Source organism: Dermacentor variabilis, chromosome 10 (genome assembly GCF_050947875.1).
Source record: "Dermacentor variabilis isolate Ectoservices chromosome 10, ASM5094787v1, whole genome shotgun sequence".
Taxonomy (NCBI): Eukaryota; Metazoa; Arthropoda; class Arachnida; order Ixodida; family Ixodidae; genus Dermacentor; species Dermacentor variabilis.
Window position 1 is genome coordinate 37,706,465 of NC_134577.1, and position 23,546 is coordinate 37,730,010.

General features: G+C 45.3%; 1 protein-coding gene across 1 annotated transcript in view; it reads right to left on the reverse strand.

The window, feature by feature from the left end:
• Positions 1-15,612: 15,612 nt before the first annotated feature.
• The window catches only part of Ephrin (ephrin), a 299,104-nt gene continuing 291,170 nt past the window's right edge, over positions 15,613-23,546 (reverse strand). Inside the window, exon 6 of the mRNA XM_075672348.1 lies at positions 15,613-21,834. Coding sequence (XP_075528463.1) covers positions 21,686-21,834 — 149 coding nt within the window. The 3' untranslated portion in view covers positions 15,613-21,685. The remainder of the gene's footprint in view (positions 21,835-23,546) is intronic.

Sequence of the window (23,546 nt, forward strand, 5' to 3'; positions counted from 1 at the left end):
TTACTTCAAATCAACCGCAAGGATTGTGCTGACGTCGTATGCAGGGACCCGGAACCTGGCCTTGGCTGTCCGTCCCCGCGCAGTTTCGAACCAAGAGCCACGGAGCTGTTCTACCTGCACGAGCAGTCGGCATCCTTTCAGTCACTCTGTGGTGCCTTCGAAAACGGAGTGTGAGATGAACGGCAGAACCTAAAGCTATTCACAAGTCTAGGTGAGCATTCCTTGCACGCAACCACATGCACCGACACATGGCAGAATGGCAGCCAAGGCCAAAGCGAACCGCGATATCAGCGCAGGCTACATCGTCCCTAATTGTGCCGACGGCAACGTCCCTGCACAAAGAAACTGCCGAAATCAGACAGTGCCAGAGGAATAAAGAAAAAGACGCTGATTCGGACGATTGTAGCCTACCGATTCGCCCAGCTTGCCATTTTGATAAATTGCTATAAAAAGAAACAGAGGGGGAAACAATTTTTGCCACGTTTGATTCTTTAGCGTGCGCGTTATCTTCTTATCACCAGCAGAACGAACGGCATAGGCCTCATTTATATATTTCATTACGTACTTGCAACATCTCTAATTGAATACAAAACCAGGACCTTGTTTAAAGGAACCGGTAGCAGAGCGGAATCAAGAAACGGGCTCTTACGCAAATACTAAACGCGTCTTGCCATTTTTAAGTCAATGCTATAGCTTACAAGCCGGGAAGCCAACGAAGACGTTCGAATTTTGCGTCTTCGGGGGACTTATGCTCTGGCGGGAAAGTTGTTAATGTCGGCCAAATAAAGCATTATTTTTTGCCACAAGAGTGAATTAAATTACGTGTTAATGCTATCGTCCTTTAGGTCGTCATGGATGTTGCTATGCCGCGGAAACTGGAACACAGCTGTAAGCGAGACAGCAAGGACAGCGCTAAGGGGAGGGGGGGGGGGGGCAGCTAGATATATGTTTTCTTTAAGATATCGTGTGTTCCGAATATTTGTGGCTGGCTTGCCTCTACAGACACTCTTATATGCTAGCAAAATAAACCTTTAACAGCGCTCTCGGGGTTTTTCGTCTTGCTGGCGCCTGTGCTCAGTTTCGCGCGGCAAAGTGTGCCACAGACCAGCTCATCACTATGCGGAGTGCATCAGCAGGTAGTTCTTCTGCTTGTTCGCGGACGACGCTTAGCGGCACTTGCTGGTTTTTATACTGCGCACCCAGGGTTAAGCACTGCCGCCACGCAGATACATAACATTGATCTTCCCTTACGGCAATATGCTTCATCGAAGTGTTTATTTTGCCCTAGCAAGCCGCTCGCGTGCTTTACGCATTAATATATGGTTCTGCATACATATTCCAGAACACCCTCCCACCGATAAAACCAGCCTTTCTAAGTGTTAGGTGGGTCCGACAATTGCAATTAAGTTCAGCCCCTGTTCCGGTAAATTTCTCGAACCACCATGTTCTTCACGCGTTTTGAAGAGACATATGCTGGAATCATAAATACGCACCTGCTCTGAGGTGCGTCTCTCACGGCGTCGCCATAAATCCACATGTCGGCTGGTTGCTCTTGAGAAAGGTTCTTTGTACAACGTTTCTGCAAACTGCCGTATTTTATCCCCTATAGTTCTCACTGGGACGTATGGCGTCTGCGAGTAGCAAATTTTCCTGCCGCTAAGATGCCGAGTCCCGCGATTTTCGCCGCCCTTCTCGCGTTTCAGGAACGCGGCTACGACATAGCTCTCGAACTTTCTCGAAGACAATGAGATTAAGCGCGGTTACGCGATTCTTTCCGGCAGAGTCATTTGATGAGTATGCTCGAACCTATACCGCGCCTCCAGTTGACAAGATGCCCTAAAAAAAAAAAAAAAAGACGGCACGCTCCGAGGCGGCTGGGCCTCGCTTCCGTGTCATCCGCAGTCACAATTTTTATCTGCCCGACGCAATTCGCACGGTTACTTTGCCTTATCAATTGTTCCAGTGTGCCGCGCAATTGTGCGCTCGTGCGTGTCGGTGCTCATGAAACTTGGCTGTCTATAATCAGTGTCTGGACAAGTTGAACCTTAATCCTGCGAAGCCCAACATATGCTTTATACTATACGCTGAGTTTCATAGTTCAAAAAGTTAAATTTAAGCAAATGAAACTTGGTTTTTAATACGGCTGGAGAGAAGTTTCGAATGTAGATAGTTCGAAAGATAATGCCTAACTAGATCATTACTATACTACATAAGCTTTTACAAAAACTAGATTTTTTGTTAGAAGTTTACTCTCCGTGACCTGACACGGAGGCCAACAAGTTGCTTTTATTTTCCTTAGTGTGAAACTATGTTTGGGCAATACAGGGTTAATTAAAAGGCAAGACATTGCTCGCATATAATAGGTGCTTAGGTGGTTTTCACTTAAATGGAAACAAAGAATTACGCAAACTTCATTGTGCGTTAGCGAGGTGCGCAATATTTCTTACATTTACTGCACAAGGAAAGAGAAACGTATACAACGTGTTTCCACAATGACTGTCTGCAACTGAACTGGCATTAATTAAGAAAATAATTTGAAGAGTGTAACTTAATTTATAATTGCTGCTTAAACGACTTTAAGGAGAAGTTCTAATTTCACAATACATTTAAGTCAGTGCTTAAAGCGTAACCATTTATTATAAGCAATGTGTCCTGCAAATGTTTCGCGAAAGGCGGAGTTAAAGATTTCGGGTGAAATGCACTGCTGCACCAGCAACTTTTATGTAATGTGTATTGACGCTGGCTGCAGGTACAATGCGCGTTCCTATTCTCGAAGCTCACGCGAGCAACATAATTTACGGTGGGCGACAGCGCTTTCAGTTCTAGCTGATCAAAACTGTGCATTTTAACATCACGTACTCTTTAAATAGGCCTTTATTGAGGAAATTTAGTTTCTCTATAGTTATCTTCGCTGAGCGAAATGAACAAGTCATCCTACACTTGCAAAATACTTGTATTGCTTTGTGTTACCCTGTAGTTATTGCATCGACAGCTATTGCGTAGAACAGAATTTTCACCACTTGTATGAAGTTTGGCCAGCAATAATTATTTTGTCAGGAACCCCCCGTCCTTTTCTTCATTTATTATTATTTTTTCTTTTAGTTTGCGATTCTGAGGCAGGCGTCGTCAAATCCTACGGAAATAAAGCAACGAACAGTTTTTGTCAGCAAATACGCTGAGTAGCTTTTTTTGCTTTTGTTTCTTTACTAGCGTACTGTCACTCTTGCATCCCATTAAGCAGTGCTCATACTTTAACGGAGTACACTCACCCAGTACACTGAACAAATTTACAGATGCTTCCAACCATAGAACACACCGAAACTGAGAAGCGTCGAGAGCACCAGACTCGTATTCCTGTGTCGAGTAGACTAACAACTGGCAAAGCTTAGAAACTTCATTATAAAAAGCGAGACAGCGCAAACAATCGAATAAGGACAAAAAAGAAGACGGAAAGGTACTCACCGACGTCTGGTTTCGCCGATGGCCGGTAGTGCTCACGCCCATACACAAACGCCGGCTAGAATCCGCAGCTTTCCTAACACTCGTTTCGTCTTGCGCTGGTGTTGCTGTTTCGTCTTCTCGTAAAACACCGTTAAAAGACACACAAGAAAAGTGTTTACTAAAGGCGAGCTTGCGGACCGACCCCTGCGAGGCTCAAGCGCCATTTGCAAACTGAAGGACCGGATGTTGTCGAGCAAACCCAACTTCCGGCAAGCTTACAAAAAAAAAAATTAATTCCGCGGATTTTGCTTGCCAAAACACCGATCTAATCATTTCGATTATCTCTTCAATGCACAAGAAACGCGCCAGCAGCCCGAGCATGCTTGCATTCAGTCCCCATTACGTGGCAGCCGCTACAGTCGGGATCGAACGCGCGACCTCGTGCATAGCAACCTAACGCCTTAACCACTCAGCTACCTGGTTGGGGCGCTTCGCGTTTTCTTTGCTGAGAACAGCGTTCCTGAAGGCCTGCTTGTAAGTGTTATTAGGTTACGCGTACTAATCACTGTCATTTTGGCCTTTAAGAAAACATAGGGCACATAAATCCTCATAGATGGGTCCCGAGGCCGTATTACTAACGCCATATCCCTACAATTTCAGCTGTGTCAGTAAATTACGCTTCTACAATGAAAAAAATTTAAAACTAGAACAAGCACGGCATATACAGAAACGTGTCCGTGGTGTGAAGCAACACCAACACTCTTTCACGTACCAAGTGGGAGTGTGCAGTACACGGAGAAGAACACGAAAGAAACGCAAAATGGAACGAATAGGAGCCGCTCCTGTCTAGCCCGGCCCTGAAAGGTCAGCTACGGAGAGGAGACAAAGGAGAGGAAAGACAGGGAGGTTAGCCAGTGTAAGTACCGGCTGGCTACCCTGTGCTGGGGAAAGGGGTAAAGGGAATAAAAGGAGAAAGAAGAAGAGGGAAAAAATGGGAAAAAAATAGAAAATTCACAAAGTAACGCGAAACTACGCGCTGCAACGTTCAAAGGCGGTCGCACAATTCGCAGTTCCTTAAAAACTTCAACAAAGCCCTTAAGGCCTTGAGTGCCGAAGCCCGTCTGGACCAATGTCCTAGAGCTTTTTCCTCTGTAAAGGGGCGATTGTCCAGTTTTGCGAGAGCGGTCACGAGCACTTTTCTTCGCACTGCGTAACGGGGACAGTCACATAGGAGGTGTTGAATCGTCTCCTCGCAGCCGCAGGTGTGACAAGTAGGGCTGTCGGCCACGCCAATGCGGAATGAATAGGAGTTCGTGAATGCCACACCGAGCCACAGGCGGCACAGAAGTGTTGCTTCCGCTCGTGGCAACCATGGTGGTAGGCGGAGCTGCAGACGTGGATCCAATTTGTGGAGACGTGCGTTCGTGAAATCACTGGTGTTCCACAGATTCTGCGTAAGCTCGCGGGCGAGGGAGCGAAGACTTGTGGCTGCATCAGCTACGGTCTTCGCTACGACTGATCGAACGAGCTGATGAGGAAATGGCCCGTGCCAGCGCGGCCTTGGATTAGGGGCACCATTCTGCCGGACAAACTCCGTTTTTCAGCCCCCTACCTCCTCTGGGGGACTAGCGTGGTAGCACGTACGGTTTCTGTATATAATAATGTTTTCTACTACTACTGCTAAAACAAACAAAATCCCTACTTGTGCGAGAGGTAGCCTACTAAGCCAGAAAATACGAGATGACGAAAGACGGGTGTGGTTCATGAACCATGTCGGAACCACGTCATGAGTTTTTTGATGGCATGCGCTCGGGCTTAATAAATTTTTCATCGGTGATTATGCGCCATATCGCATTCCAAAACAATCAAAGAGCGAACAAAGCTACTTCTAATACCATTTATTGAGCGAGAACGGCCCAAGTAGCGAAAAGATATCTTAAAATTCATGACGTCACTTTGACGCTCGTTCCTGTGGTTATGGCGGAAATTTGTAAAACAAAACAAAGAATATCTTTGGGCACAGCCAAAATGTGGCTTTCAAAACTTCGTAGTGGAGAACGGCGGTTTAATTTTCGCAACATGAAGCTGTTTAATATTCCTGCAACGCCACGTACATTTTTCTTTTTTTTTGTATTCGGAAGGATGGAGGCATTAAATTTTTTGTATATTTCTATTACAAAATATTACAAATAAATTTTATTGCGTACTATAAGAGATCTTGGTGCACAAATATGGCGCAGACTACTTCGTTCTTCAAAGCTTCAAATTACAACATATAAAAAATAGACAACATGCCATTGGAACAAAGTTGCATTATCGCGTACAAGTCAAAATAACGCCACAATTTTACAAAGACGCTCTTCAAGCAATAATGCGAACAACAGCATCACATAAGAAACTCTCAAGCAACTAGGTGAATTAATTTAGAACACCTTAAGTCGACCCAGAGCACGGATGCGTGTGTTTTCGCTAAGTCCACCAAACGGTATGCGGCCCGAGCAGTTAGGAATCGAACCTGCCACCTTGTGCTCAGCAGCAGCCGCTTGATTGAAGAAAATTTTCATCGTGAAGGCTACCTTGAGCTGTAGGAGTCATTTGTCGGGGTGTAACCTGCTGTCCTACCCGCCGTGGTTGCTCAGTGGCTATGGTGTTAGGCTGCTGAGCACGAGGTCGCGGGATCGAATCCCGGCCACGGCGGCCGCATTTCGATGGGGGCGAAATGCGAAAACACCCGTGTACTTAGATTTAGGTGCACGTTAAAGAACCCCAGGTGGTAAAAATTTCCGGAGTCCCCCACTACGGCGTGCCTCATAATCAGAAAGTGGTTTTGGCACGTAAAACCCCATATATTAAATTATTTAACCTGCTGTCCTGGCCAGCCCACGAAATGCCGTCTTAAATTGAATTGTGCGCAAGATCGTAACCATGCGTTTGCATATACACGTATTTTTTCCTGCTTTCATGCGTAACGGGTACGGCTTTGCTGACCGACAACATTCGACAGTCGCTTCAAGGATCATGGCCAAAAGAATTCTAGTAAAACCTTAGAACATTAAAGGAAACACGGCATCTTGCGCTGTTCCTACACTAAGTAAACATAGGCCCACGAACGGTGGGCAGGCCATTTTTTTTTCTTTTTAAAAGGATGTGGTAGGCATGCGCATTTGTCTGTGCAGCCTATAGCATGCGGCGGTACAAGTGTGTGTTTGAAAGCAATCATAAAAAAAGAACTGGCAGACACCACTGATTTTTTGATTCCGTGAACTCAATTACTGCGCACAGCAGTTGTGCGAAGGCAAACGCCTGGTGCTTTTCATAGGCGGCACACAGCAGTGATAGCGCAACTTGGTTGGAAGCTTCTCTCTGTACGCGTGAGCGTATGTGCCTCCCCATTGAAGATTCGCGATGTGGGTGTATGAAGCTCTGCAATAAATGTTGGTACAGCGTCAAGAATGACGTCAGCGTTGCAGCTGTTACGGCGGGTGATGGATGACGTAGATAATGATAGGACAGCGGCGCTGCGAATGACGTCGTCAGTACAGCTGGCGCGGTGCCAGCTCACCCAGGTAGCGCTGCGCGCGCAGAGCGGATGGCTTCAGCGCACGACATAACTCGGTGCTCGGAGAGGCACGTAACCAGTTCTGTATTGGAAACAAATGAGACGAAGTACGCTCGTGCGAAATACAGGTTCACTTGGTGGAACGAGGGTGATTTTTCTTTCCTTTTTTTTTTCTTTTATGCTCGTCTCTAGCCCCACAGTCGCCATGCCGAACTACTTTCCTACAGCGCATCGTTGTGTGCAGCTCGGTAAATCCACTCAGCCGAGAATGATACCTTGAGCTTATCTCGCTGCTAGCAACGGCTGATTAAGTAAGCGTGTAGTACTATAGTGCACGGCTTCGAGTCACGTTAGCGCTGGTTTGATCCGTCACGTCAAAGCGCATTTTCCTAATTTTTTTAATGAAGGTTTTATTTGATTTTGTCAATTCCTGTGTAATTCTTTTTTTACCTCGCCGACTTGTGCTTATTGTCAGGTGTTGTATACTGCTATTTCATTATATTTATTAGCTGAAGAGCCTCAATCACGACGAAAGTGCCGAGCCGTGCTCCGTCAAAGGCTGCAGAAGACTTTGCCAACCTTTTCCTTCTTCATATAAAACCCCTTATATATATATATATATATATATATATATATATATATATATATATATATATATATATATATATATATATATATATATATATATAACGTATCTTTTTTCTCCTTCTTTTGCTCTTTTTCCTCTGTATTGTGAGGCATGTTTTTGTACTTCCTCATGATGAAATCTTATTTCTGTATTCGCTGTATTATTGTAATGAGTGCTTTTCAAATGTATTTTTGTACCCGCACTAGCCTTTGGCTACGGGGTCGCACATCTATTGTGTACCTTCTCAAATAAAGCGATGCGCAATAAAGAAATCAGAACTTCATCGTCGTTTCTTGACTAGCTGCTGCAGCGAGGTGAAAGCGGATTCACTGAAGTCCGCAAAACCCCCACAGCATGCCTATCGGCAAATGAGTTTGTTCAAAGGTCGAGTTCTTATATTCACTTCCCTACAAAAAAATAGGCCCGTTTTGTCGAAAGCCAAGAATCGAATGAATATGTATATAATCTCTTCTATCCTCTACATCCCGGTCATTTCACTCCTCTATAACCCACTTTTGTGGCAGTCGTTCAGGTGTCAGCAGCCGTACGGTAGATGATTACAGCGTGGTTGGTGTCCAGTAATTTCACGCTCTCACTCCCTTTCATTTTATTTTTATATTTATAAACAATACAAATACGTACATATTATACTACGTATTGGCTTCACCGCAAAACAAGACGCTGCAAGTAGTTGGCTTCACTACAGCACAGACCGTGGCAAAAAAATTTTAGGCTTGATTTCGCGAAAGATAAGCCTCGCACTCTGTAAGTAGCGCTACCGTTTCAAGTTTCGTGCCATCAAACTTTCTCCCCGTCTTTCTCCTTTCCTCGGGGCTCGCCTTCCCATTCGCCTCCTTCCTATTGGACTACACTTTACGTCACGTGTCGCCACACTTTCATTCTATTTTTAATCGCCTCTCCGGTCGTGGGCGCTGCGCAACCTTACAATGCGTGGGTATTATTCATTACTAACAGCCGTAAATCGGGCGTAAAGGGGGTGCTACGTCACGTGATGGTTGTAGTCCAATAGGAAGAAGCAAAATAGGAAGGCGTGCGGCGGGAATTTTGGTGCCAAGTTTAAGAGTATGGAACTGTGTACGCACTCAGGGGCTTCAAATGGGCCCAAATCGGCCTAAAAAAATTTTCCCATGGTCTGTGCTGTAGTGAAGCCTACTTCCTGCGGCAATTTGTATTGCGGTGCAGCCGACGTACCGGAGCGTACATTTCGCCCAAATGACATGAACATCTTTCCGCGGCCTTTACGATGCACATTACGGTGAGGCCGACGCATGCTCTCACATGTCTTTGGCATCTTCGTGACGTCAGTCGCAATAGTAATTGTTCGCTTGCAGACACAGTTAGTGACAACAGCTATTCAACGCTGCTACAGTGTGTTCAAGGGAAAGACAATCGTGAGCGTTCCTTTTCGTTAACATTCGAGCACTTGCATGAAATGGAGAAGCGTTGCATGGCTTTGGAGCTTCCTTAAGCAATCATTGACCCGGAACTGATGGTACAGCTATTGCTCTGTGTGGCCATTAATTAAATATGAACTGAACTACAGAAAAAAAGGTAACAAAATCGAAGGATTTAAATTATTTTAATGCGAACGCGTTAAGGGCCTCCTGTCGCAGAAAATTTGGTGCCGGCTTCCTGTGAGTGAAAATTGCCGTATATATTTAAGCATATGTACATGCCACGTCTTGCTATATGACCTGCCGTATATGCGGATTATATTGCCGCACCATTCTATCCCTAAAGTCGCTCATACCTTGTCTTACATTCTTGACCAAACTATTTCTTGGAATTTGGAGAATGACAACCCACAGAAGAATGTCATGAAACAAAACACCGAGAGCGCATGTCTTTTATGTTAAATCTTCGCAGACTCATATACTAGAAGTGCGAAACAACAGAAACATGAAAAATTATGCATTTTTTTCTGGCACGGCTGTGCACAACCTCCGGGATCGGCCCATTCCAGCGGCCGCGTTCTTACTAGAAAGCTCGCCTTCGTTCACAGCCTTCGTCGCCTGCGCTTCCCGGTAAACATTACTGTTACATAAGCTGCAGTTTCCGGGAAGCGTGGGAATCAGTCGGGGATCTTTGAATGCTATCGCATTCCACTCTTCAAGGTGAAGCTTAAGCGTCCTATGAATGTTTTCTTTATAGACTTGCCTTGTTGTTGTTTTTTTCACATGCTTGTCACAATGAAAAAATCGATACACCGTGTCCCCGTCCCCCTTCTTCTGGTTCTTGCGTCTTGAAGCTGTATCATTTTGTGTTGTTCGTCCATCCATTCCGCCGATACGATATTGGCGGCGTCCACGTTATCGTGTTCTCTTTTTTTTATTTTTGTTGTTTATTTCAAGCATACAATTGGCGATACAAATACAAGCATTCATGAAAATTCAATTTAACTCAATCACTTTGGGGGTTCGGGCTGTGCCCCGTACACATCACGCATGCACGTAACAGTTTCAATGAAATTTTCTCGCACGCTATAATGATTATTATCGGCGTGCAGCAGTTGCATTCTCGTCTTCCACATACTGTGAAGGCTGAGAACTGTCGTCGGGCCACCTCCAGGTCCTTCAGCTCCCACGTCGCGGCTAAGAAAAAGAAATCGTTGTCGACCCACCAGATCTCGCACTGCAGACAATCCAATGAGGGCATGACAGTTCTGCACAGTGAAACAATAAATGGCGACATAATGGCTTCAAAAATATGCCAGGCTCACAGCTATCTCTTAAAAATACACGGACGTTCTAATATACAGCGCATGATATTCAACTGTTTAGTAAGAGAGATGGGAAGCCTAAGCTTAGCAACACATCACGTGTTACATAGGAATGTGGGCGAAACGTGGGGAGGTCAGCCAAATAAGCGCTTAAAGCTTAACTTGGCTTCCCGGTCTTCCCTGCGCCAATTCTAACTCACGAAGCATTCACGTTCCCGCGATGACACAACCAATGACGTATAGAGAGCAAATTGCTGCTAAACACAAAAGCTGAGCCGAATATTCCCGAAGTGGGGACGGACGTCACTGCAGCAATGTACTACCTTAATTTCGAAGTCGGGTGTGCTATCCACTGCGCTATCAATCTGCAACCTATGAGCCTATTCGATTCGCCCTGTACTTTGCGAACTAGTTCCTGTAGGCTCAGTGACATTTCTTGCCCGTGCGGAACTGGCAAAAATCCCTGCTGTATCAACGCTGCACTACTTCTATGACGAGTGCAGCGATTACTGTGCACTTGTAAAAGTATGAACGAAGGTGTCTCGTGTTGCTAGCTGTAGCAGCGATGATAATCGACCCCGGAGGTGACATCACGGACATCCCTCGGGATAGTTTGTCGTGTTGCTTGGGGTGCAGCTGCCGTTGGAAAAAAAAAAATAACAGTGAAAAAGCCCGATAACGATGACGCCATTTCCATTCGCAACTGATTTACTAAGTAATTATTTACTCCGTGGGAACTAATTCACTTGTAGTAATTATCTAGACTGGTTTTCCCCATAGTGCCTAGTCATTTTAGGTATAATCACGATTTCACTCCTTCAGTTTGCACGATTATTGACTGCATGCAATTACGAAAGCAAGAACCAAAAAAAAAAGAAGACATTAAGGCAAATCAGCGTCGCCCAGCGACATCTACACAAGATGAGCAAAATACGAGATACCCACTGTCTGACAACTGAGCGTTCGTTGAAAGCGCGGGAAAGACATAGTGATAAACAAGAAAGGAATGCAAATTGCTAAAAGAAAGTGCTAATATCGTACAGAAAAGAAAAAGAGCTTTGTAGAAAAGACTAGGCGTTATCCAAAAGTGACATCCAAATATCCGGCATGCGGATCTGAATATCCGTGACTATAGTCAAGAACCCTCCGTAACCGGGAATTAGGCACAGGGGCAAAGCTTGGTCACTCTACATGGCGCACTTCAAAAATGGACATTCTCGCGATAACGCAATCAATGAAGTAAGAACGATTCGCTGCGAATCAGAAGAGCTGAGCCCAGCAAAGAAAAAAAAGTAATACCGAGCGCGGGTATCGAACCAGCGACCTTGCGATCTTCTAATCAGCAACTATCATCGCCGTACGGCGAAACCGCTCAGCCACTGTCTGAGGGGAAGCGCTGGATCACTAGCAAGTCTATATCTGCAACTTTTGCGGTACAAGACAGCAAATGCAGACAGTAATTCAGGGCAAAAGAGAAACGTTGTGGTCGTTTCTAAGGGCGCACTGGCGAAAAATACACTTGAAAGCGACGTCCTTGAATTTTCTCAAATCCCTGAAGATTCCGATAGACACGACAGTCTCGTTGCAAAGCCCTTTTTAACCGCAAAAGAGCGCCTCTAAATTTGCAAGTTTTTTTTTTTTTCCGGAATAACCATACTCCCTACTTCGCAGTCAATTTGTCGCAGGTTTTTCAGCTTTAAGGAACAGTGCCGCCCATACGGCATTGTTCTGAATTACAGGACAGTAATTCCCTAAGAACGAACCTCTCCCAAGGAAACCACGCTTGTCTTCAGCTCGCCGCCGGTGTAGATCTTGTTACTTGCATTTCCATAATCGCCGCACTTGAATGAACTATGGCGCTCATAGCTTTCTTCGCTCTCGTGTGGTCCTGTACCTGGAAGGGAGAATTTTCATCACGTCGCCAACGCGCAGGTGCGCACAAACGTAAGTGGAACATGGCAACTGCGACCCCATGCGTCCCCGTGCTTTTTCTAGCAGCATCGGAGGGAAAGAAAAATTGGATCCCGCATTAGGCGCAGCATGCCGCCGCTGATATCCAGTCCGCGTCTCTGGATGCGTTTCATTATCGACGAGTCGGAGTGTCATTCGTAGGTTCTGTGGCAGAACGATCGCCAGGGAGTGACGGCGCTGACAGAAAATCTACATTCGCCTGCGTCCAGAGGTCGTGCCTAGCGCGCGCCGACTACGGATGCAGCTGCGTTATCAGCGCTATCGCGCTGGCCCGGCGCTACGCTGCAGAAACTGCAAACGAGGCTCACGACCAACGGCTAAAGAAACGGATCGGCAGGTGCGAACTCATAGGTCTGGGCCGCGCATGCGCGGTGCAAATTTCTCGCTGCTCGCGGTCGTGCGGCGTCCGAGCTTAGCCGGCGATTATCCGAGCAAACGATCGGTCGTGATGTCGCCAATTGTGCCGAAACCGAGAAAGTCTGGGATCGTCGCCAGGGGGACCTTAGGTCCACTCGTTGCAGGAAACACAAACGGAGTTGCGGAAGTAGACACGACGTCGACGCGAGCACACACATGGGCACATACGAAGTTTGATCGGCTTTATGCAAATTCCTGCTTCTTAACTGGGGAACTTCTCCTCAAACACTGTGATCCGTGAAGAAGGCAACACGGCAGAGCCACTGCGGTGACGCTGGACATGCGAAGCAGAGTGACAAGGTACACCTCGCCGCCGCTAGGAAGCGAGAAGATGGGAAAACCTGAAAGGCACGCGCAACTCCCAGCAGCCAAACGACAGCCGCACCGCCCGCCTCGAGCTCCGAAGCCGAATGCCGCCCAACTCGGAAGCAGCACGGCGCAGGTTCCGCTGTCGCCGCCAGGGGATGGTGGCGCGCGATCAAGCGCTCGACCAATCGGAGCGCCCAATCAAAAAGCCCGAGATTGTGACGTCACGAGGACTTGAATTTTGCGCGCGAACTGAGTTAAGCCAGGGCCACACGTACACTTGCGGACGCGCGACAGTTCGCGTCTAGGCGCCTTGCGCCTTCCGCGCCTCGCGAGGAATGAATGGTGGTTTGCATCCACAGAGACGCGCTTCCAAGCGCGCGACATCACGCGTTCACTGGGCTCACTCATAGATGCTTCGGTACCTACAAGCGTAATTGTTATATTTTTAGAGCTGATCGATCAACACAAAAAGGAAATATTAAGCACTTTCTTGCATTATATAAATCTGCGCAAGCGCACGTGTGGTCTGGGCTTTATACGAAAGTGGGGTCGTGGGGAGGCCTAAATTTTATTTTAAAAAATAAATATGAGAAAAAAAGCAAATAAGAAAGAGAAAGATAGTTTGCTTATTTGCAACGGAGGTGTCCGTTTGGCGGCCTCTTGGTCTGTGGTCTTACCAAATACAGCGAATTTCACGCTGGGGAGAGTTCTCACTCTGGCGCGATTGGTTCGCGCTCCTTATTAGTATTATTATTATTATTATTATTATTATTATTATTATTATTATTAGTGCACTGTTAAGAAAGCTCCGCAGCTGTTCCTGATGAGCACTATAATGAGAATTGGTTTGATTGCTTCAATAATTGATTGCTCGATTATTACCCGCAAGATCACGAAAGAACGTAGACATTTTCACGTTCCGCTTGTCATCACCAACACTCAACCATCCACATAATACCGCATCTTTGTGACGCTTACTTTTATGATCTGAATATTTTTTCATAACTCACCGTCATAACTCACCGTCATCACTCTTTTCCAAGCTTTGCGTTGTCGCTTCGTAGTTTCACACATTGTTCAAGTGGCTTTCTCCTCTTCTTTCTTCCGTATTTACACTGCGTTTTGTTGCATGTACTAGAGCTGTGCACGGGCTCGGGCCGGCCCGAAAACCTGGACCCAGCCTGGCCCGCGAGCCAGGCTCTGGCCATTTGGAGATTCTCTTACTCGGGCTCGGGCCGGGCCCGGGCCAGGCTTTCTATGTCTCGGACTGCGTACCTTATGCGAAAGTATGCTTGTCGTCTCGCATGTAGGTACAGCAGGAAGTGCAATGTATTTATTCATCAAAAATTCATCATCATTCATCAAATAGTCATCATCATTTGTCATATGGAATGCAAGAGTTCAACATTATAAGGTCATTTAAATAAACTGATTTTCCTGATATTCTTTCTTTTTGTGTCGGCGTCGCCTTATTGCAGGTCGGGCGTGGCCCGGGCCAGGCCTTAACCCGGCCTAAGGCCGAGCCGGGCCGGGCGAACTCAGGTTTCTTTAGCGTCGGGCCGGACCGGGCCGCCTGTGATAGTGTAGGGCCCGGGCCAGGCGCGGGCTCAGAATTGCGGCCCGTGCACAGCTCTAGTATGTACGCCCTTCTTTTCATGATTGTTTCTATTCATTGTGTTTTTTTTGTTACTTATATTCCCCGAGAGTTTTGTTTCTTTGTTTTACCTTGTTCTTTTGTTTTTAATGTATATGTGCGCCACCACTCAAACCTTAGGGTTGTTCCTGGACGCATTCATTCTGTCCACACCAGCCAGCTGCGTCATAGGGTCCACAGCGGTTACTTACCCTCCTGTCACTGCACCCTGAGAAACGAAGACACTTCAGGGAAGGTGCTCAGAACATCCAGGCGATTGACAAACCAACAGCGAGCTTTCAAATTTAACTCGAAAAATGTCACGTACCTGCTCAGGAATGGAACTTGGGACATTCATTCTTTGCTTTGTTCCCCGAGATTCGTACCAGCACTCTTCGCGCTCAGAAACTAGGCTCGTCAAACATCTACTGCCAAGCCTCGTTATAACGAAATGTGGGACATCATGTAAGAAGTCAAATTCTCCTTGAAATCCCCATAGGGATTCACAGTGCACTCCTATGGTGCTCAGTATGAGCTGTAACGCGCTGTCGCGTGGCAAATCGCTCTTCCAGGTTGCTTTGCCACGTTGTAGCTCCCACTGAGCGCGGTAGTACATGCAGCAACAGATATAACGAAGTAATTATGACTCCTCCCTTTACCTACATTATGACGAGGCATATATATATATATATATATATATATATATATATATATATATATATATATATACACACACACACACACGCTTTCGAGGAATAGGTAGGGAAAGGAACTATACTTGGGTCGTAAAGCCAATGCGAGCCAGCCGCTGCAAGACACAGTGTGTGACAATTTAGCGGGGCAAGGCGACACAGATGTGTCAGGCTTGCACTGCTCGCACACGGCTAGCCCGTCAACAAAAAAGCCGAAGCCAGTTCACCAGGAAAAAAAGCTTTATTAACATCTTCCTTATTAGTTTGTGCTTATACAAACAAACAAAAGAAAAAAACGATATCACACGAGGAATTTGCAATTAAAAAAAAGGGGGGGGGACCACGCAGACTGGAGCGCAGCCATTCTTGAGACACGTCAAAACCAAGCAACGTGCAGTGCGTCCATAAACGCGTGTCACAATCTCTCTTTCCGTGCACGGCACCCAAAAAAAAAAAAAAACTTTCTTCACCCGCCTTCATGCGTGCAGCGGGTTTAAAGCTCACGTGACCAACGCACCTGCTGTACACATTCTCTGCCATTTCTGTACAGTTGTCGGGAAGTGAGAGAGACCGAGTAACTAAAATACGCAGCAGACCGCTCCCGCTCTTTCGATCCGCCGGCCATGCCGTATAATGTGCCGTGGTTACAGTGCGCGGTTAATCGGGCACGTCGTGCCACGCCGGACGCAGATGACGTAACGTGTCGTCACAGAACCACGTGACGCTGTTGCGTGATAAACAAAAGCTCGCTCGCAACCTTTCGCTTTGACCGTGGTACACCAATATGGCGGCCACGATGACGTCACAGTCACTGTGTCCTTAAGCGCACGGCACTGCTTCGCTGCCCCGCCAGTAATGCCACCCGCTGTTGATGTTACCGGACACCCAGTGGGTGGCCTAGGCGGTCTGGCGTCGGAACCAAAAGTTTAAGTGCAGTCGGGGCTGTTCCTGTTGGCTAATTTTCAATTGTAAAGGGGTTTTTTTTCTCGTTATTTTACTGTGCCACAACAGAAAGTGATCAAGGATGAAGCGTAAAGAAACTGTCCGACGTTTCGCATTTTCTTTTTTTCCACGCGTCGAAATACCAAGTACTAACAAAGAAATCGCAGCTCTCAGATCCGCGAATGAGAGTATCTGCTGCAGGTAAGGCCCTTGTTCAAACTGCATAAATAAGAATGCACCGCAGGTAACAGCCAAGAGAAATAAATAGAGCCGGGATGTTCAAGTCACTAGAACGTAGTATAAATGTTGGTAGAATGCTCTTCAAAGTTGAACGAAGCCATAATTTTAAGACTTAATGAACCGCAATGATATTACTAGAGGAAGGACTTCGAGCCTTACTGAGAACAATGCCAGCAGGCTTTAGACGAAACAATTCCGGCAGATTTAGATAAAGATGCCTTCTAGCTGCATGCTCTTGCTCGCAACAGGTGCCTGGCTTTACAGCTAATTATAACTAGTTATTTCCAATGACTCTTCCAATAATGGCATAAGAAATCAAGTACCATAAAATAGCCGCAATTAGGCTAGTCCAGCAGTGGCAACACGCTGTGAAACCTAGGTGAAAAATTAAGTATCTAAACCACTGAATATTTTGATGAGACAGAAGTAAGATGCTTCGCCAGAACAATATGCTCATTCTTCAAAGCTTTCCGGATAGCTGTCAATTTGACTACCATGTAAAACGGTCGTCCACCAGTACTCAGACAAAAAAACAAATACTATAAATTCAGTGTACTCGTGATAATAATTGTCAATGCACTGTCTAAATTCCAGGCAAACCCATGTACATAGAAGTTTCTGCCCAACACAGTGGCAGAACACAAATGGTGCATGCAACGTTGACGAATCTGGTCCCAAAATCTACAGTTCACACAGCGCGGTCACGTTTAAACCACAGGGAATTATTTGAACAGTATCTAAACATATGACTGCTTCATCAATTCATTTGGCTCAGACGACTCGGTCTTGAATGCAAAAATAACAACCTTGACTACAAGTAAGGAAATGAAAGGTTGGCAGGACAAAAAAAAAAAAAAAGTCCAGCAGAACGAACCATATCTTCTGCAAGGGAACATGCGCAAGGTGAAAAAAAAGAGAAGATATATTAAATTAAAAAACGTATTCCTAGATACACCTTCAGATGGAGCATATCGCCGACAATGTCATATGCTAGTGTCATACTCTGCTGTTTTTATACAATTATATAACCAACACTCGTGCTGACACAAACGCACCATCAACAAAGCTCAACTTTCTCACCCCTCATTTGCTGATGCTGATAGAACGAGTATGGCATGCTTCACTGTGGGGCATTTGTACTTGCTGTGTAGCGCTCAGCAAAGCATACATAAGCAGAAGAGGCTAAACATTTGGAAGCTGCGACAAAGCTCACAACAGCAGCTTTAAAAAGCAGCAACATGCACGGCATGACTGCTTCACTTGCGCAGTTAGATGTTCAAGGTTCAGTGAATCTTTATATGAATGACACAGGAAAAGTGCCAAGCTATTGAGCCCCATATAGAGATGAAAGCCTGACGCATGCTTTCGTCAGTAGCAACTATGCGCAAAGAAAGAAATACAGCCATTATTATTAACTATACTACCAATGCAGAATGCAAATTCTGACCTTTTCGTTATTCATCACGTCTCTTCCTACAGACAGACATCTTGATTCTGGAAAATCATTCCATTTAAGAGACTGCTAGTATGTTTGTGCATACCTGTTTCTCTAAAGGGAAATACCAGGACCTTCGCAAGACCCTAAAAGAACTAGCAATATGGCTTTAGCACAAGTGGCCACAGTGAAGCATGCCACATCGAGATCTGAAGGAAGCTGCCACTCAGTCATACACGTATACACATTCACTTCTCTCTGCACACACAATACACTCAAAAGCACGCTGGCACAGGTGTTCCCAAGGCGCAAGGAACACGGGACAGTTTCAAAATGAATATATTAACATCGCACAAGGATCTTGGGGCAAAATTGCCATACTAGCTTTTCCCCATTCAAGTTCATCTTACTGAGAAACGAAACTCCAGAAAAAGATGGCTGCAAACGTATTTGGCTTTTAGTAAAAAAAAAACGGTGTCGTATTAATGGCATCAAAAACCACCAGTTTAGTCAGGACTTCATTACTGCTATTAAATCAGACTGAGCTGGCATGTGCTGGTGTTCCTTCCTAAATATATAAGTCACGGTGGAGCAGACTGTTATGTGCAATCACAAACTTGCACAAAAGTCATACTATCATGGTTACATAGTCTCATCTCTGTGAAAAGAGATGCTTTGCACACAGCAGACTAACCCAAATATTTCAAACACCAATTCTGAAAGAGCTTCTTGTAACCAAGAGTATGATAGCATTTGGCTATGTTGCACACTTGCTAAAATATAACTGCCAGCATCACTGCAAGTGCAGATGCAGCAGCGGTTACCTTGAACGTTAATTTGCAACTGTAAGCAGTACTAATCAATGGCAGGTGTGAAATATGCCATTGTGTGAAATATGTAGTGTGCCAAGAGCTTTCACCCATTTCCATTGGTTCTTTAGAATAATACGTAATGTAAGTAGTTTGGTAAAGAGCAAATACACCGTTCCCATAAGAACTGCCATGTCTAATGAAATTTCATGCCTGCAAACAGCTGTGTGCCATGTTGCATGACATGCCATACATGAATGCCGAAAAGCCGCTGACTAGGTGCAAGCTTATTTTTGCCTCACAGTTTTATGTAATGCAACATTCCAGCTCACTTACCCTAAACATTAGCATATAAATGTTCAGGCCTATTGCTTCCAAGCAATGCCAGATACCACTGAAATTATACATACTTCAAATGAGGGCTACTCAAGTGAATGTTGTGCTGGAAATGAAAACAACTGTCATAAGGTCAATCTTGCTGAATATCTTTCTCTTTATCTTCAGTGTTTCTTTATCAACCATGCATTGTGACACATAAGACATGGCCCAACAGTTTAGGGAGCAGAGTTTCTCAGTCAGTGTATCTGCAGACAGGGAAACACCTTAAAAGATTGCCAAGGGCTGCCTACCTAACCTACACGGTGCATTTACACAACTTCACCAAGCAATCGGCGGTGGTCCACGAAGCACAGTTAAGCCACATTCCAGCAATATTATGTGATAGACACACATTAACTGCAGCTAGTGACAGCACACAAATATGAGGAATGGATAAGGCTTGCTTGCCTCCTGATCTGAAGTGTATTGTTTTCCAGGCTGAGGAAAGGACTATTCAAGGGAGAGGGGTTGGCAAGAAGTGACAGCTGCTACATCCCTAAATATTTCATTTTTATGATTTAGGTTCACGAAATAATAAAATGAGAGTACTTACTCCTCAGGCGCATCTTTCGGAAAATCTCGTAACTTGTAATCAAATATTATAGTGCAATATAGGATCGGATAGCAAGTCAGGTTGATCAAGTCTAACATGAATACATTAGCCATCATTCCAAAAACCTACTTCAGAAAGGTTGCATGATCCTACCTTGAACTCTTTACAACCAGAGAAGTTATTTAGCTGGGATGAAATCTAAATGCACAGCTGTTGGTGCTGTCAGAGACCCCATCTCCCCAGAAAAAAAAAAATATTGAGATTGTTATGAAAGCCAGTAGGACCATCTAAGTGAAAAAGCTCTGCTGCTACTGGTGCTGCCATTTCAATGCGTGTAAGGCACTTTGCAAACATGAAAAATATGCACTTTCTGTAAAATGCGATTACTGGCTAGCTACCAGTAGTCCACTACGACTACTTTTGGCACTGCACTTCAAAGATTAACACAAGAATGGTCCACTTTCATAGAGATTCTATGACATAGCACACGCAGCATCGCATCAGTAGAGCTCTGTCTTCAGGCTACCTATGAACTAGCCACGCAAACAATGCACGCTACAGAAGTAGTTCCAAGCAGGTAAGAAATCAGCTGTGCACGTGTGCCTGATTTTGAGGCTGTGATGTGGATGCAGAACTCCAGTTCAACGATAAATTGCAGTGACAGGGGCTTGAAGGTCGGTATAGAGATGCACGTAGTGCGGAACACTGGAAACTGAAAACTCTGCTCCCTGGAACTTTGGTGTTTCAATTCATAGAAATAGAAAATATTTACCCTTTTTCCTAACCTGCAAACCTTGCGCCTTAAATGCATTGTAACTTTACATCATACAGTTTAGAGCTGGCACCTTCCGAAAGTCATTAACTCAGCTTTATGCCCTCATCAGTAAGTGTTCGGGACTTAAATCCATTTACTTTGCCACTCAGCATTCACGCCGTTCTTGAAGTATAAAACAAATTATGAATGCAATAATCTTTCTCACTCACTCAGTTCACTAACACGAGTTTCACTATGTGCAGATGTATACCAAAAAGTGACACCAAGTGCTAACTGCCACTGGAAATAGTGAGACGGTGCTCAGCGCTAGCGACTCTGCGTTTGCTTTTCCACACAGGAATGAAATGCCATCTCAGTTTTGAAGCCGCCATCCGCTGGCTTGGACGGGCATGCACTGAAGACCTCTTTCGCTTCTCCCCAAGTCAACAAGGCAAAACTAGTACTGCAGTAGCGCAATCGCCCACAGAACAAGTTTAGGCATTGTAGGTCACAACCCAGGATCAGCAGAGTGAGATGAAGTGCTGACAGACCTGCCAGATACATAGGCCGTGACCGGGCAAAGAAAAAGAGAAAGTAATAAAAACAAAGCAGAAGTCAATTTTTCTCCTTAGACAAGACATGAAATGGCCACTAAGTAGAGGGCGCCGCAGGGAGAACACCACTGTCCTTGGGTCACAGGCGTCGCCGTCTGCCAGCACAGGATACAACACTGTCAAGTTGCCAAGGACCAGTCAGAAAATGTTCGGCGCATCACGCTGCACACAACACTGGCATCCACACAGGCGTGCCACCACTCCTTGTTCCCATAAACACAAGAAAACACATTGACTGACCAGATGATGTCGACGACCATAGATGGTACTTCAGTGCTTGAAAGTCCTAGCCTGCAATGCCACAGCGCCGTGAAAGCGCGATCACGGGTGCAGACGTTTTCAGCCTAACGCAATAAAGAATGTTCGAAACAGAACAGTCTTCTCGGTGCACAGCACACAATGTGGACAATGCAGCGTTCAGCAGCGCATGCCACTTGTAACCAGGTGACTGCTGTTGTCTGCTAGTCTGCCAGCTCACTCGTTTTGTCCATTAGTGGCAGTGGCTGAGCAGAGGGTTGATCTAAACATTCACAACATGGTGCAGAACAGCGATGCGCGGTGGCGACTGTTTCATCTTGTTCTTGTCAGGATGACATTGAAGTGCACAGCCAGCAGTGTGGTCAGTGGAACAGCCCACCGTACTGAGACCAGTGACGAGGCCCTGTTTACGAGCTCCTCATTCTTGGCTCTCGTTTCGTTTGGCAGCTTGTCTCGGTTTTCTGCAGGAAAGCAGAGGGGGGAGGGGAGGGGGAATTAGCTTTGTCATCCCTCATAATAGAATTTAAGGTAGATCACTTATGTAATAACAACTGTTTCTGAAAGGAGAATGCGAGCACCGAATACAATGCAGCAGAAATTGAGACAATTTATTTTCAGCAACACATAATTCACATTGGTGTACTTCTGTACCTATTTGATAATTTCTAATAGATGGATTATTTGCAGTAATTCCCTCCAATTAAGATGTGTCTGCTAAGTACATCTACAGTGTTTTGCCATGTCTACATTTCCAGTACTACTCTGTGTGCCCTACAAAAAGCAGACTTTATTTCTACTCATTGTTTCCCTTGGTAACAAGCCAGCTTGAAATTATTGCAAAAAAAGTAGACAGCAACTACCAAAAGTCTTTCAATGTTTAGCTTTCGTTCAAAGAAAATGGTTGATGATAAGCAATGATAATGAAGGCCTACACTTCATTTTTTTTTAGTTTTGCAACGCAACTGTGGTACCGATCAGGTCGATCTGTTGTCACAAATCTCGTGGCAGCGCTGGAGTCATCAACAGGGACTTGTCTTGGAGCCCTCTTATCTCTTATGTAACAAACCACTTAACTTACTGTGGACCTTCTCAGACTTCTTGACCGAAAGTCTTGGGGCACTTTAGTACCATCCATGCTGCAATTATATAATGCACCATTTTTGTGCGTTATGCAATACAGCATATTTGTACTAGGAAATACTTGTGCTAGGAAATACTTGTACTAGGAAATACAATATTCCCAGATTCTGCAGTGTAGAAGCCCGAACAGTCAAAATGTGCCTTGGTTTCCCAAGAAGTATGCCTTCAATTACGACAGTGGTCATTGCCAGAGATTATCCTATTGCAGTCTATGTCACTTCTGATGCACTGAGAACCCACATTCAGCGTCTGACTCAGCTTCCCTCACATCATCTTACTTGCACGCCACAAACCAGGGCACACTGAGCATTTGCCAAAAACGTCACGCGGCATCAGGCAAACTTGTCAATATAATTCACGCCTGCTACGGGACTGTCGGCACCATTGTGGTGCCTGCACTGGCCTGAAATACAACTGGCTATTTCAGGCACGACGAAGAGAGCTGGAGCGTTGTTGCAAGCTTTGAGGCAAGCAAGCTGGCAACCTCTTTACAGCTTGCACAAAATCTGGCAGCATGTCTACACAGATGGTTAGGTGAAAGTCAACAGTTCTGTGACTGCAGTCATCCATCCTGGCGAAATATGAAGAAATCCAAGTTCAAGACATCATTTATGACCACTTTGATAGGTTCAGAGCTTGTTGCACTTGAATTCAATAGCCATGAGCCACTGCAACAACGGACAGTTTTCTGCAACTTCAACGCAGCTCTCCAAAGCGTGTAACATGTAATGTGCCACGAACCCAGTGTTACTGCATATTTTTCTACTTTGCATCTCCTCTGCTCTACCTAAAAGACCCCTACTAGATATTCCAGAGCAACAATCTATCAATCAAACATACGTGAACATTCTTCTCTTGTATCCCTTCAACTCTGTGAGACATTCCATATCTTTTTTGGCCTACAGTACCTCTCATACATTACCGTGAACCTTTTCTATTTATCAAGCTTATTCCGCCGACCTGAACAAAGCAATAAATCTTTAACTTTCCCTTGGAGCCTGTGGTAAAACGTTCTGTTGCTATCTCAACAGGC